The sequence below is a fragment of the Sander lucioperca genome, chromosome 8, assembly GCF_008315115.2.
Source record: "Sander lucioperca isolate FBNREF2018 chromosome 8, SLUC_FBN_1.2, whole genome shotgun sequence".
Classification (NCBI taxonomy): domain Eukaryota; kingdom Metazoa; phylum Chordata; class Actinopteri; order Perciformes; family Percidae; genus Sander; species Sander lucioperca.
In genome coordinates, this window is record NC_050180.1 from 28,706,418 (window position 1) to 28,722,162 (window position 15,745).

At 38.9% G+C, this 15,745-nt stretch overlaps 1 protein-coding gene across 1 annotated transcript in view; it reads left to right on the forward strand.

Moving 5' to 3' along the window:
- Positions 1–15,745, forward strand: part of LOC116043867 (mitochondrial intermediate peptidase) — a 28,621-nt gene that overhangs the window by 7,931 nt on the left and 4,945 nt on the right. Inside the window, exons 14-18 of the mRNA XM_031290867.2 lie at positions 730–839; positions 1,091–1,165; positions 1,658–1,774; positions 6,891–7,012; positions 8,822–8,895. Of these exons, the coding sequence (XP_031146727.1) occupies positions 730–839; positions 1,091–1,165; positions 1,658–1,774; positions 6,891–7,012; positions 8,822–8,895 (498 nt within the window). The remainder of the gene's footprint in view (positions 1–729; positions 840–1,090; positions 1,166–1,657; positions 1,775–6,890; positions 7,013–8,821; positions 8,896–15,745) is intronic.

Genomic DNA, 15,745 nt, shown 5'->3' on the forward strand with positions numbered 1-15,745 from the left:
TTGGACACTGTAACCATGGGCAACTTACTTAAGACATAATCGAGAATTATACACATGTATCATTCAGTAGGTGTTATTCAAACTGTTTACCTGGCAGACGATAAAGCAAATGTTCAACATTTTATGAGCTCTCTATTTTAAAGTGGTGGCTATGCAGTTCCCAAATGTCACAAGCTACAATTATGTTGTTAGATATGGAGCTATAGGTTATTCATTACAGTGTGACAAGTGAAAATGGAGTGTAAATCCGATTAAGTGTGAGCCCCGAGGAGAGCTTTAGATTATCCTTGGCTACCAAAGCTGTCATTTAATACCGTTTCACTTGTCAGATAAAGCTGCTCAATTTCTTCTCTCTGGTAATTCAAGATCCCAAAAGTATTTATTTTACAATAATAACAATATCCATTACCTTGACTTTTTTCCTCAGTGGACACCATGTTTACAGCAGTTTAGACATGCTACTTGAATCACAATTGTATCTGAAAGCTCATAACAGTTGCATTACCAGTGACTTAATACTATCTTTTTTTTTTTTACCTCTCTAAATCTATTTTTATATCAGATGTTGTACTTGATATTGCATTTAAACATCTGTGGAAGGTTAAAAGGATGTACAGTACCGAGCACATTGCAGTTGTATGTCAGGTCAATTCTGGTCTGGTTCGTCAGACCTTCCTTTTGTTTTAATTTGTGTGTTCTTATGTCTAAGCTTTGACGTCTCTCCTCCAGGAACCAGATGTGCGACTGACTTCGCTGAAGTCCCATCCATCCTCATGGAGTACTTTGCCACTGACTATAGAGTCCTCAGCCAGTTTGCACGCCATTATGAAACTGGACAGGTACGCCTAAACCTCAGAATAAAGACCAACTTGAAACTCTAAAAAACATTACTCAATGGTTGCGGAGGGGTATTTTCCAATACATCATAATTTTAGTGATATTAACACCTTCATATTTCATTTTAGCTGTGATGTTCATTGATCGGCTGTCGACCTTGAAACATTATTAAAAAGGATGTGCTTTCATAAGATGAAAATGATGTCCTGCTAGTTCTCACTGGTTTATTCTGTCTGTGTCATCGTCTGCTCAGCCTCTGCCTGAGAGCATGGTGGCTCGCCTTTGTGAGTCAAAGAAGGTGTGCGGAGCTGCAGACATCCAGCTGCAGGTATGACCAACCTCACACACACACCACTTACAATTATATCTAAAAGTAATTTTCACTTTTACAAGAACACCCAACTCAAAACAAAAAGACAGAGTGTTGAGTGATTAATAATCAAGCCTCCAGTCCTTTAATGTATACAATTTACAACATTTACTAGCATCTTGGGGTAACACAAGCTTCTTTTTTTGACTTGGTGTTCATGAAATCAATACTGACTTTGTCAGATATTAGGTTACATTATTAAACCTTATCACCCCTTTACCTTGTTGAAGGCTGCTGGTTTTGGCCTTATCTGTCTTTTAGCTGGTTTACGGAACAAAGATTACACAGTCCTAAACTGCTTTAAATTTCTTATTGATGGAAAATATACAGAGTTTAAAAACATATATTCTACCACTGCAGAGCAACCCATTGCATTGGTTTTCTTTTAATATGTTTGTATGTGACTGATTTAGTAGGAAATGTCTTTTTATTTTTTATTTTTCCTGGCAGATTTTCTATGCTGTCTTGGACCAGATCTACCATAGCAAACCTCAGAGCCGCTCCACCACAGAAATCCTGAAGGAGATGCAGCAGAAATTCTACGGCTTGCCTTATACGCCCAATACGGTACATCCTCAACTGTCTTTGTGCTATTTAGCGCACTGTCTTTGACTTCTTCTGAGTAGCTTGTCTCTTTATGACTGTGTCTTTAGGTCTATTACAGTCCTTGAGGTGGATGATAATTTAGGGGAGGTTCTGTGCATGTTTCCCTAAAGACTCTCCTCTCACTGCTTAGTTGATCACAGCACAGAAACAACACATGCCTGACTGAGGATTCGTTTTAGCTTTCTACTCTCTATGTCCTTCTCTTTCCTTTCTTTCTGGTTTTATATCTTTTACCCATGCACAGCAGCATTTAAGGGATTAAAGCCTTTTTTTGAAGCTCTGCTAAAATAACAAAGCAGAGGTATACTTTGAATGAGCTCTCCCTGGGGGGAATATTTGAAAGTCTTCCTCCCGGTCCTTTAATGAAAAAAGCTCTCAGTTTCCTCCACTTTTGCAGCTGTGGGTGAGTGGATGAGGCCAGGAGGGAGAACGGGAATCAAACAGTCATAATTTAGCCAGGAATGGCCTTCATAGAGCATTAACTCTGGGCTATAATTATGTGGGGTGCCATCAGGAATAGAGATTACAGAACTGCTGTATATTCTCTCAAACGTCAGTGTGCCGGCCAGCATTTCTCCTCACAGGAGTCCTCCCACTCTCCTGCTTGTGCACTGCTTTGTAGCTCCCTCTCTAGAGATTGTGGTTTATGTTATATAGTTTCCCACTGTCGCAGTCGTTCCTCTTCAACTTTTCAAACCACACTGAAAGCTCTAACAGACACTTTGCCTCTGTGTGCACAGTTAACCGCAGCAGGATCATTTTCCTCATTTGAACTCTCACAGAAACTGGCGATGATTGCAGCGCTTAAGTCTTGAATTGGATCATCATTGGATAAGAGCAAGTGAAAACAGATTTGTTTAGATCCTTCAATGACAGACTCTACTTAAACTTGTTTCTTTTTTAAATTCTCCCTCTGTGTCTCTCTCTCTCTTCACCCGTCCTCATGGAAACACGGCTCAGGAAACGTTTCCACAGCAAAGTGAACATTTGAGTGGCTAATAGGTTATGGAGAGCCACAGATTATAAACATCAGGGTGATGCTGACGTGTATAGTTTATAGAGCATGGTTATCGTTTCCCAGTGTGTGCAGAGAGAGAGGATCAGCTGTGAGTAACATAGACCACATGCTCACCCTTGAGCTGAAGATAATATTTGGAAATAAATGTCAGAAAGCAAGGTGTTCTGCTCGTGTGTGTTGACATTCCTTTAATCTGCGATTTTTGGCTTAAATGCATCATGGCCAAGTGGTCGTGCCTCTTTTTTGATAAGCATCATTTTTAATGCATACAACATATAATCCACATTCACCTTCAAAACTGTGGAAATGCAGCTTAGCACAAGTTAAGTTTAGAAAGAACAAAAAGTGTTTTATCTCACTTACAAGAGGAGCAGAGTAAAAAGCCTTTGCTGACTTTGTCTCCTTTTGTATGTAAGGATCAAAAGGATATTTCGCTGACATGTTACCCACTTGCACTCTCTTACAAAAGTTGATATTAATCATTTGATGCAAGGCAAAGGGTTTAGAAAAAAAGAGGAGCTTGGAAGTCTGAAAATCATTTTCGTGGCACGTTTTGACAAAGTGTTTAAAGCGTCTGTCAAAGACTCAGACAGCAGACTAAACAGCTCTTCAATAGCTGCTTATTTGTTTCCAGAATATGTGAGGCCATAAACCACATCGAAAATACAATGGAATCAAATAGTCTTCAGATGAAAGGCTGGCTCTCCCATAGATTTAAAACTTGAACAACAATAAAGCACAAAACAGCTTTTTGTTTGAACTTTTTTTTTTTTTTTAATGCATCAGAACATTTTTTTGTCAGTGTGTGAATTAACTCCAAAACAGCTCAAACAGACTTCTAACTTACATGACAGAAGCAATGTGTCACTGCTGTGTAGGGCTTACAAAGCAAACTCAGTCAACTTTATCTTGTCTGTGGTTTTCTGAGCCAGGACTTCTCTCCGGAGTGCTATTTACTCTTATTAAAGTCACCGCATCTCAGAGGAGTCTCGTCAAGTCGACACTTTCAAGCTTAAGCATTTTTAACGGTATTGGATCGAAGATGAGCAGGCAGCCCCCAGTTTAAGCTCTCAAATAGTTTCAAAGGTTATTACACTTTGTTATCCAGTATAGGGCTGCATGATAGGAGGAAAATATGCGATATGCGATAACGTTGTTGAATATTGCGATAATGATATTACTTGCGTTAAAGAAAGTGTTCTCAGTTCTGCTGCTTTCAGTATTCCGCTAAAATACAACACATTGCTTGTTGAATTTAAAACAATGAAAGGAAATCATTTCCAATATTCTTTTATTGAATAAATTGAACATTAAATTGAACATTAAAGGCACCACTAAAGAATGACAGATACATTATAAAGTGCAGTTTTCTACTGATATTTTCTTTCAGCTAATACAAACAATCTCTGAGTGTCTTTCGCGATGTGTCGCAGCCTTTCGCGATGTATTTTAAAAAAAAAACGATGTATTGTGCAGCCCTAATCCAGTAATGTAATTTGAAGGTATTTATTTATCTTGAAAGTGCATGTAATATACTGTACTTTTTTAGCAGGTGTCTTTTGGTGAGGCTGTTTTTAGATTAGTTGTCCACTTTCAGTATTTTAATTCAGCCTGTCCTCCATTACAAGGACTTTAAACGGCTTTATAGGCATAACCAGGCTAACACATTTTTATTAGAATTAATGCATAATCATTTCAAGGATCCATTTCTCCTTGCTATGCCTTCTACCTCTGACTCAGTATGTTATAATAAAGTGTAGACACAGAGGTAGCGATAATGATTTCACAATACCACCCTGTCAATATAATTGGAAAAATGATGAAACACACTTTTGGTCAATTTTTACTAGTGCAGTGCCCGTTCAAAACGTGCCTGCTTGGAACATGCCGATGGCTTGGCCCGTGGTATTGCTGCTTGTAGCTTTGTCCAGAACCATTGTTCACCGAAATAACTTACAGAAGGACCTCAAAGCAACCCAACTGTGTACTAATGACTTACTTTGTATTTCTACTTCAGAGGAAAACATTGTACTACAACATTTACCTGACAGAGAAATTTTACTTGTTACGTTGGAGATTCAGGTTTTACTCACAAAATTTACAAATTTACAGCTCACAGCAGCTTAATACGATATAGTGTCTGGCTTTTGTTTGATATCTAGTGTCGGCAATTTTATTGCGTTAGCTCTGAGTGAATTTAAATTGGGCTTTTACTGTGAAGGGTAGACATGGAAGAAGTGAAGCCTGCGTTATGCCATTGTTTGTTTTTTCCTCAACCTTTATTGTGCGGTGGCTATATTTAGTTTAATCAATATTTATTAATATTCAACACTGTCCAAACTGCTCCAAATTCCAAACGGCAAGTTCATTGGGTAGCAATACACCCGCCAAGTGTAAAGTAGATCGGATAAACTGTTCTCGAGATATTTAAAAGACAACGGACACAAAGAGGGTCCTCACTTTATAGTTAGATGTCATTAATATTATTTCTAATATTAAACAACAAATATTTAATGCCTTATAAATTCTGTACTCAGGTCTCCCTTGAAAGTTAGATCTCAGTCTCAATGGGTCTTATCTGATTTAAAGCTGCCATAGTTAATATTTTGATATTAACAATCGATCACATGACTGTGTAATTTCAAATTCAAGTTTCTTTTATTCAAGTCTACCTCAGCTCTATGGGGCCTTTTGGCTTCTTTTAATCAATTGTTTTGGTGAAGAGTCAGATATTTCTCTCTGGAGATTAAATAAAGGTTATATATAAATGTGGAGTGAAATTTGGACAAAGAAGACTCCACATAAGTGCTAATGTTACTTCATATCTACTGCATTTGTAAATTTGCAACAGTTTGCTAACAACTTCTTCATAACAACTGGGTGATAATTTGTCAAATAGAGGATTACAGGAAATACAGTGACCTGCATTATAGGGCATCCTAATCATTAAAAAGTTTAGTTTTTGGCTGCAAAGATTAAAGTCACTTTAATTACCAAACACAATAAAATGTACCAGGATTTATTCTGGCACGTACAAATTGATTCAGACAGTTAATTCACTTGCAGCTGGAGTATAAATCATTAACATGTTTAAAGTTGTTATTTTATGTGGCGGTAGAAGGAGGCGTCTGCATTCTGGTATGGTTTTGTTAACTATGACAGCTGCTGTCTTTTCTAAATGGCTGAATGTTTGAGTGTTTGCCAGCTGAATTCCCCCAGTCTCCCCGTTTTCAGTGATCATAAAAGAGCTCGTCTTTATAGATATGGAAAGGGGCCCCCTCAGGCAACTGCAGGGAGAACAGAAGAGAGGAGAAGGGGGCTTTCTACCATTTAGGAATTTCCATGTTTTGTCCTTTTTAAAGAAGGAGCTGGCTGGTTGTGATTTAATGTTTTATTATAGAGGTTTGTTGGAGGAAAATGTTTTTTACTACACCAATATAATGACATTAACAAAGACAATAGAGGCAGCTTAAAAGATGAAAAAAGTGTTTGACATGTTTTTCAGCAGACATTTAAGTTTTATGATTTACTTTTTAAATATCCACTTGTTTAGTTGCAGTGCCAAAACTAGAACTGGATTTTGTTTTTGTTTTTTTTTTTCAATTTCAGTGTCTGAAGATGTTTTTATCCCGAGTTTGAGTTGTAGTTAACATCTTCAGCCTCACTATGTGTCTTTTACTGGAATAGTTAGCCGCGGTCATGGAACAGCTTCTCTTTTTTTAAACTTTTTTTTACCTTTTTACGAGCAGAAACATTTAAGGCTGTGATGTCCTCCCTCTGCCACACTGCTTCCTCACCACACTCACTGTATCCAACAAACCCACCATTTTTTAATTTAGTCAAAAGCTGAAATAGTGTCCCATGGAATAAATGCAAGCTCTCTTTGTGTAATTTCTTTATTTGGGAACCAGAGTTAACTTCTATCACTTCTCCTCCTCTCGGTGAGTTTGTTCTGTCACATCCAGTCTGGTGAAGTAGAACCTGTTGACGTCCAGATTATTTTAAACTGTCTTTTCACTCAGGTGAAGGTGATAATATTTTTTTTTATATCCTCCATAGGCATGGCAGCTGAGATTCAGCCACCTGATTGGCTACGGGGCCAAGTACTACTCCTACCTCATGTCCCGGGCCGTGGCCTCAATGGTATGGAAACAGTGCTTCGTACAGGATCCCTTAAACAGGTGAGACAGCTGCTTAGGGTTAAAAATTCAATAACAAACTATCAAATCGAGTAGGCAGAAATGGGAGGGAAAATGTTCATCTTTCCTCCAATGTCCTCACCTTCTTACATAAGACAAGCTCAAATTGGGCATTTGCTATCCAATATACTTTTGTATGGGAGGAAACAGGTTTATTATCTGAGACTTTTGGCTCAATTTAACTTCTTATAAAATTAATTAAAACTGATCCTCCTTGTTATAGCAAGAAAATATAAGTTTTTTTCTATGGCAAGGCTCATTGCTAAACTAAAAGGAAGAGTGTCAGCCCCTGATAAATGCATTAAAATGTCTCTTTTTTTAAGACCTTTACTGTGAAAGGGCCATCCCAAACGAGCAAGACCAAAGTTTAACAATCAAATCCTCTAACCGTGATTCTGCATTGGTACTGCCTCACCAAACTCCACTAGCCCAAAATTTAGATATAGATGGTGAGGTGGAGAAATCGGCAAATAAATGTAGGTTCCATGTTGGTACTTTACGATTTTTTGATTTAGATATAGAATAGTGGAGTTAAATTAAATAAGATAACTTTATTTCCTTGTGCACAATATAGGCATATTTGCACATTTGAGTATATCCAGGCTTTTATTTAAAAGTAGGGCATATTATGAAGATTTTCAGTGACACATGAGCAATATATAGCCATTTCCTGCTTAAAGTGGAGAATTGCAAGTGCCCCACAGTTTAACTTTTTCATGATACCCTAACCCTCCCCTTTAATGCAGAGTGCCCTCCACAGCTACAGGTGCATCTTCATGTGGAGTGACATTTTCAACATGTATATCCTGTAGCTTTTGTGTAATGTTTGCAGGCATAGGTTTATGTTTCTTGAGAAATCTTGATGCTGCTACTTTTCAGATGATAGCTTTGACGATTCTTTTTAGATTGATTGTTTTGGAATTGATTTTAATAAGTTGCCATATTGGATTATATAATTATTAATTGATTTGCATCACAGTGATGAAAATGACTAATTTAATGATTCAATTTCAAGTCAAAACAATTGAAAGTGTCCGACAGTATAATCACAAGGTCATGAGGTTCAGAGACATAATTTACAGCTTAGAAAAGTTATAGGTTCAGCTCCTGTACTTCTGTTTCCACAGAGCTATAAGATATATTTTGGTTAACCCACAGGCTTCACTCTCTTTTTAGTCACTCGTTACATTGTGTTCATGGTGAGAGAGTTGCACAAAAAGCACAGCGTAAACCTGTTTTGCGTTTAAAGTGCTGATACAGATGCCTCCTGACAGGCCGCCTTCTCCTGGATACTGTTTAAGTCTGTGCTGCCTGACATTAAACATGACATTAATATGAAACTCACGCCGACTTGGCAGGTGCTATAATTCACAGACACTCACCAGCATCCAGACCCTCCCTTAACACAAGTGTTTGCCCCTGGACAAAGCACAAAGGCTTTGTTTTGAAAAACGAAGCCTCTACCGTTCCTCCATCGAGTGAAGCCCTGCAGCGTTTTCCCCCTGCCAATCTTTTCTCTTCTTTCCTTTTCCTTTTTTTTCCTTTTCTTGTCCTTTGCTGTCTCTCAGTCTTCCTATCTTCCCTTTCCCTCTAAGATTGTTTTAGTTCCACCTGCAGTTGTCAGATCTCTGTTTCCTGTCACTTGTCCGTTGTGAACAGGCAGCTTAGGAGACTTGGCCCTGGGCTCTGAGTGGCAGTGGTGGAGGGGTTGACAGGGGAGAATACAGGTGTCTGTAACCTTATCTCATTCTCTTCTGTTTGCCTTTCCTTTGCTCTCTTTCTTTTTGTCAGGGACATGGGTGAGCGTTACCGTCAGGAGATGCTGGCCCATGGAGGAGCCAAAGAGCCAATGCTGATGGTGGAAGGTAATTTACCATGTCCAACCTTTTTTCCCCCCTAAAATACTGAAAGAATATATTTTTTATTTTTTTTTACCAGTTCATCTCAACATGATTGGGTTACATCAGACTTAGGAATTGCACTTCTAGGCCTTAGTTCTCCACAATTTTTTCATGTCATTCCACCTCGTACTGTACAGGACCCTCCCCAGGGCAGATTTAGCTGTTTTGTACCATAGTTTAACAGTTTCAGGATTCCCCAGAGTTCATCTCTAGGCTTCCTTCAGCTTATGAATTAAAGTGTCAGTCCAGTAGCTTCCAGTAGCACCAGTAAGTCTCCTCGTATATGAGGCAGAACAACATTCTTGGATAAACATACTGATTACTAGTTACAATTAGTGTCGGTGGAAAAATGTCCACACATAAAAAGTTAGATAATGTATAACTAATAATTATAAAGTAACTAAATTAATATATTGTGAACTAGTAATTTGATTTGTTACCATTTTTACACATTTGACAAGATTTATTTTTTTGTGATCAAGTTGTTAAAATAAAATGATATAGAGATTACAGAAGAGATAAAGAAATTACATAATAGATAGATAAAATAAAACAATACATGAAAACAGTAAACATTGTAATATATTACAAGTATCATAAGACAACCCAATTTTTCCCAGGAAGATTATCAATTAGCAATAACTTGGGGCAAATAGGTATTTATATATTAAGTATGATTGACAAGGCTTCTTGATGTCCATTACGGTCCTATAACCTTACCAGTAAAGATTGTATTGAACATCATCTGAGGGTAAACTTGGCTTGAGTTTGTCATCAGACAGAAGCAGCTGTGTGTTCCATTAGTCAGGTTGTATTTTCTTTCAGGTGTTCACAGCTGCTGCTGTTGTGGTTTGGCTCGCTCTGTGCTTGAGCTTCAACATTGGCACCTTTTTAGCAATTTAACACACTTCCCAAGGTTTTTTTTAATCTTTGTAATAAACTGTCAAGTCAGCTCCCTCTGGCAACCACACATGATTCATGCTAGTCCAACCCTTTTCTACAGTCACTTATTTGCTCTGCTTTAAAAAATAAATAACATCTTAACTCAATAACATTACGCATTATGCTGTTTGTTTTTTTAGCACAGTAAAAATCCAGAAGGCAGGAAAGACAGACATTGGATGATTATAGGTTTGAGCCCTAAAAACTGCTGACTCTGCAGGGCTGAAAACACAGATTGGTGCATTCCACTTTGCGTTTAACCAACATTTTTTCAGTCACGCTAGCAGCGTGACATGGCAACGTCGGTCGGTTGGTCCATCACTTTGGTCCAGACTGAAATATCTAACTATCTAATAACTAACTTTCGGATAGATTGCCATGAAATGTAATATTCCCCTCAGGATTAATCGCTAATAACTTTGGTGATCCTCTTCAGTTTGTTCGATATTTTGATTTATGACCAAATACCGGCAAAGCTAATGACATTCCCATCAGCCTCAGCTGTACTTCGTGTTTATTGCTAAGTATTAAATGTTAGCATGCCAACACCCTAAACTACAATGGTGGACACGGTAAACAATATACTTGCTAAACAACAGCATGTTATCATTGTCATTATGAGCATGTTCTCATGCTGATATTAGCATTTAGCTCAAAGCAGCGCTATTCCTCAGTACAGCCTCACAGAGCTGCTAACATGGCTGGAGAAGTCTTGCTTGGCTATGTGCTTAAGTGTCTCTTGTTTTTCTAAGTTTGTAATGATCAAACTGTAGTAATAGCGCCTTCCATTTACCTCGGAACTCGGAAGCCAAAGCTGGGAATGACATCGCACCCGAGTTGAATGCGTTCTATTTACAATTCGGATTTTCATTGTTTTCATTAGCTCTAGCCAGGTTAGCCATTGTTAGCAATGCCAGTTTATAACAACGCATTACACTGTTTATAGTGCATACCAACATGTCCACAGATAGAAGTTGGACAGCACTGTGTGTACGACTGATTTAGTGAGACACAAATAGGACAGAAGTGCTTATATCTGTATGTTACTACAGCTTTCACAACTGTTGATGCACGAAGCAGCCATATTGGATTTTTAGCTTGGGGTACTCGTGGTTGTCCGAGTTCCAAGCTCGGAAAGCTGAGGTCAGGGGGCGTGCTTCCGACTTTGACCTCAGAAAGTCCAACTTCAGAGTACAAATGGAACGCACTATAAATCAGCTTTAACTTTAATATTGGCAAGACAGGCAAAACAAACTACTTCCTCCTGTTGCCCTCTTCCCTTCATCCTCCCATCACTTCCTCCTCCCCTCCTTGAGCAGTCACTGTGGCATGTCTGGACAGGACAACAGAAGAGAAGGTGAGAGGAGAGGGAGCAGTAATATCGGGTGACATTTGGGAGTGTACTGTAAATCTCTCCCCCAGGGTCACCTCCTCCCTCGGATTGTCCCTCTGACAGCTCCAACCAGGGCTGCGCCCAGCCTCTGAAATTACACCCACCAACAGATCAGATCCTTGTTATTAGATCTACTGTCCAATTAACTGTTGTTAAACTGACAATATTGGCTTTTATGGCTCCCTTTGAAGTGAATGCAACTCTAATTAAAGGCCAAGGCCCTGTGCGCAGAATAGTTATCAGGGTCATAATGATCCCTCTGGCTGTCTTTCCCAGCCACAAGTCATTGTACAATACTGTAAAAATGTCCGCTTGAGGAACAATACAAAATAATTTCATTTTATAATGGAACATGTAGATCAAATTAAAAGAGCATTGAAATGGTTAGATGTTAGTTCCAGTTTCACATTTTGGCAGTTTCCCTTATAAATATTTTCAGTCCACCCCGTGCACTTGCATTTATAATAATTATCTGAAAACCTATTTATTTCTTTTTTATCATCATAAAATCTATTCCATGTCTGGAGAAATGCTCAAACTAAGATAAAATGTCTCCATATTTTTTAAAAAGATCCATCCAGGCACCCTGCCGTTTGATGGCCGTATATGTCCTCATAATTGACCTTAACATCATGAAAGCCATAGTCAGAGTTATAAAAGTACATCAGTGCATGTGCTGAAACATTTAGCTTTTCACCACTATTTGCTGTGGGGTTGAGAGGTTCATAGAGACCATCTTGAATTCCTTTTGGGGAATGGAAAAGGATTTTGAATAAAAAGGGCCCTTTTATATTTATGCCAGAAGAGAGGAGAAGACTAGAGGAAGGACACAGAATCCAGATCCAACCCATTACACATAATCTTTTCAAACAAAGACCCTTGTAAATGGAGGTGTGTAACATTTCCCTGCTATCCCCTTTGGCGAGGGTGTAGAGGGGGCACATGGGCACACAGGGAACCGGAGCAGGCCCAGCAAGGCTAATCAGAGGCCAGTCTTTATCTGCATGGTTCCCTCCCCGCTGCTGGATGTTTCCCAGGAAAGACAGTGTTGAAATGTAAACCCGGGTATTAAACCCAGAGCAGCAGCATCAGGACTGAGTGAACAAGTCAGAGAAAAAGTAAAAGTAAGAGGGAAGAAAATGGAGAGAAAGGGAAGGCGAGAGTGAAAGGTGATCAACTGACTGAACTGAACCTCGGCTCCTGCCACAGAGAGGGCTTTCATGGCCCAGACTGTTCCCATAGCCCCGACCGCCGAGCACAGAAAATGGATCTACAGCTCGGTAGCCGAGTTCTTTGTCCGGAGGCAGCGTGGCTGAATAGTTCTTATGGTTGCTTGCATAGTTGCTAATAAACTCCAAGAGCACGGTGGTCTGTACAGTCCCACAGCACTTTTGTGACAATGATGTATAGTTCCGTCTAAACCGGAGAAGAGGAACTTCCCAGCGAAGATGTAAATCTGCAGAAATAATTTATAGCCCTTACTTATAAAACAGACTTGATTTGTGATGAAAATTATCTTTCAGTGCTCCATACAGCACATGTTCAGAGGGAAATGTCTCATCCATGACTTACTGATGGTAGTTTAGGCCTTTTGATGACCACAACGCTTTGAAGAAATAAATAATAAAAGAAAGAGAAGAAATACTTGACAATACTTGTCATCGCTACAGACATGGATGACAAATAATTTTACCTTTTGCGTGATGGAAATGTTACCATCCATCCATCTTCGTCCTCTTATCCGGTGTCGGGTCGCGGGGGGAGCAGCTCCAGTAGGGGACCCCAATCTTCCTTTTCCCAAGCCACATTAACCAGCTCCGACTGGGGGATCCCGAGGCGTTCCCAGGCTAGGTTGGAGATATAATCCCTCCACCTAGTCCTGGGTCTTCCCCGAGGCCTCTTCTCAGCTGGAAATGTAACCAAAAAAATGAATTTTAAATAAATGTGACACATGCAGAAATAGTTTTAGGTGTGTCTCCGGGTCCGAGAAGTGTCTTGAGTTTTCGCAAAGAAAATGTATTAACAAAACACAAGTGTCTACAGCCATGCTAGCAGCTCTGTGAGACTGTACTTTGCCACGGAAAATGCTAGATCAGATCTGCTAGACGTGACGACGTAGTTAGGTTTAGGCATGAGGAGTGGGGATTGGTTAGGGTTAGGGTAGAATAACAGGGTAAGCCAAAAATAAGGCGGGCCACGAGGCACGTCCTGTGACGTCGACGCGTCTAGCGAGTCCGATCTAGCATCTACCCTTTGCCACATGCAGTGCACTGAGCTAAATGCTAACATGCAGATGTTTATCATGTTTTTTTAGTTTATCATGTTAGCATGCTAACATTTTCTAATTGGAACTGAAGACTGAGTTCATTCAACCTTTATTCAACCCTTATTTACAATGACATTGATCCACAAAACAACAACAAAGAGATGTACTAACAGAGAAGAGGCAATACCATTATAAAAAAAATAATAAAGCGCCATTAAAACTTAGGGAAAATAATTGAATAGATAAATGTATAAAAAATACAGTTATGTATTTTAGCTTGCAATTAGGGTAGATAGTAAAATACTTAAATGTAAAATAAAATACAGTGATGTAAAACAATTACAAATAGTGGTTGTGATGTTTAAGGAACTGTTTTTCAAAGTTCAGACCTAGCTTGTGGAACATGAACAGCGGAGGCTGATGGGGATGTCATTAGTTTTGCAGGTATTTAATCATAAACCAAATTATTGAACAAAGTTAAGTTTTGACTTGATGATGGTGCTAGATGAAAAGTCTATGGATCACCAGAGTTATTCTTCAGTTATAATTCATTTCCTGCCAATTTCATGGCAATCCATCCAAAAGTTGTTGAAATATGTCCTTTAAAACCACAAATGTGAACCTCATGGTGGTGCTTGAGAAAATGTCAGAGCATCATTAAAGTCAGAAGGATTCATCTTTAGGGGACCATTCATGGCCAAATGTAATGTAAATCCACACAATAGTTGAGTTACTTCAGTCAGGACTGACGTGGCAGACCGACCAACAGACCAACACCACTAGAGTCACACTTCTTCCGTGGCTAAAAATCATCCCTATGCATAAACATTTCTTTAAAAAAACATGTTAGATCCAAGGTAGATAGATTTCTCAGAATGTGAACATATTAACTTTACATAAATCTGATTGTGCATTTTAATACAGATTCATTTTATGCGTGTTTAGGTAGGAAAGGTTTTCTTACATTAAGAGTTGTGTAGGGTTTATTCTCAATAACATTGCAGGTTTTTCTTCTTTTGTGAAGGCACTTACTCAACAAAGAGCCTCCCTGTGCAGTGTTTGTCATCACCCTTGTCTTGCTTGCTTTCTGGGCTTGTCTGTAAGTGTTGTTTGTAGGAAAAGCTTCCTGAACTTCAAAGGAGTAATTACAGAGGCAGTGAGGTTTGCCTCCAGGTTTGACAGAGGTAACTGCTTTTCACACCTCCACATGTTTCGAATGGTTACAAGCAGCGGCTGAACGGCTTCTGAAGCAGCCAGAAACATGTTTTGAAATGTGTGATCATAAACTCTTAAGTGACCAAGAGCTCTGAGTGCTAGTCGGTGTAAGAGTATTGTTTTATACACATGCAGGGAATAGGACACCACAAAGGCTCAAGTTACTGCACGCTGCAGTCTGTTCCCATTTTTGAATGTAGAAATGTGGCGCACTGCTGCTCCCTTCAACTTGCATGTGGGTGTAATTAGCCTATAAACCTAACAATTAAATAATGAAAGAACAGAATGCAGCCAGCCCAAGGGTCTGGGATCAGTGGCTCTCAGCTAAGCCCTCTGATTGGTCAAAGACACTTTCCAACAGTGATGATTAGTGCTCTAATAGCAGAATTTTTTTTACCTTCATTCTGCTATTAGAGCACTAAAAGTGTAAAAGTGCTTGAAAGAAATACATTTTTGTTTATTTTGTAGAAAAGCTGCACTGCTCCAAAGGTTGTTCATTAGTCAAATATGCATGTTCATAGTAAAGATCAAAATCTTAAAATTAAACCCATATCTAAAATGTCCCCCAAAATGTGAATACTCTTTATTTATCTGTTTAATGTAGGTCATCAGACACGTTACTCCCATTTTCAGAAAAAACTCTTGCTAGGCGGTAACTCGGATGTTTGATAAATTCAACCAGCAGTAGCTGCAAGCTGTGCAGCAATTTTAAAACATTTGTAGTGAGTTTGTGTCCCCAGAGCTGTCATTACCAAGGCTCAGAGCTGTTAGCCAGCCACTAAGTCTTCATTTGACCGATACCCATCGCCCACCACCCATTAAGTAAATCAATTATTTTGTGCATGCTGTGTATGTTCTCCTGTAAGAGATAAAGCTCTGTTTACTTGAAAGATGTTTTTTTTTTTTTTTTTACTTTCTAGAAAAATATTAGAAGTTGCAGCTTCTTTTGGCGCTCAGAAGGGAGGACATGGTAACAGATTTAAATATTCACAAAGATT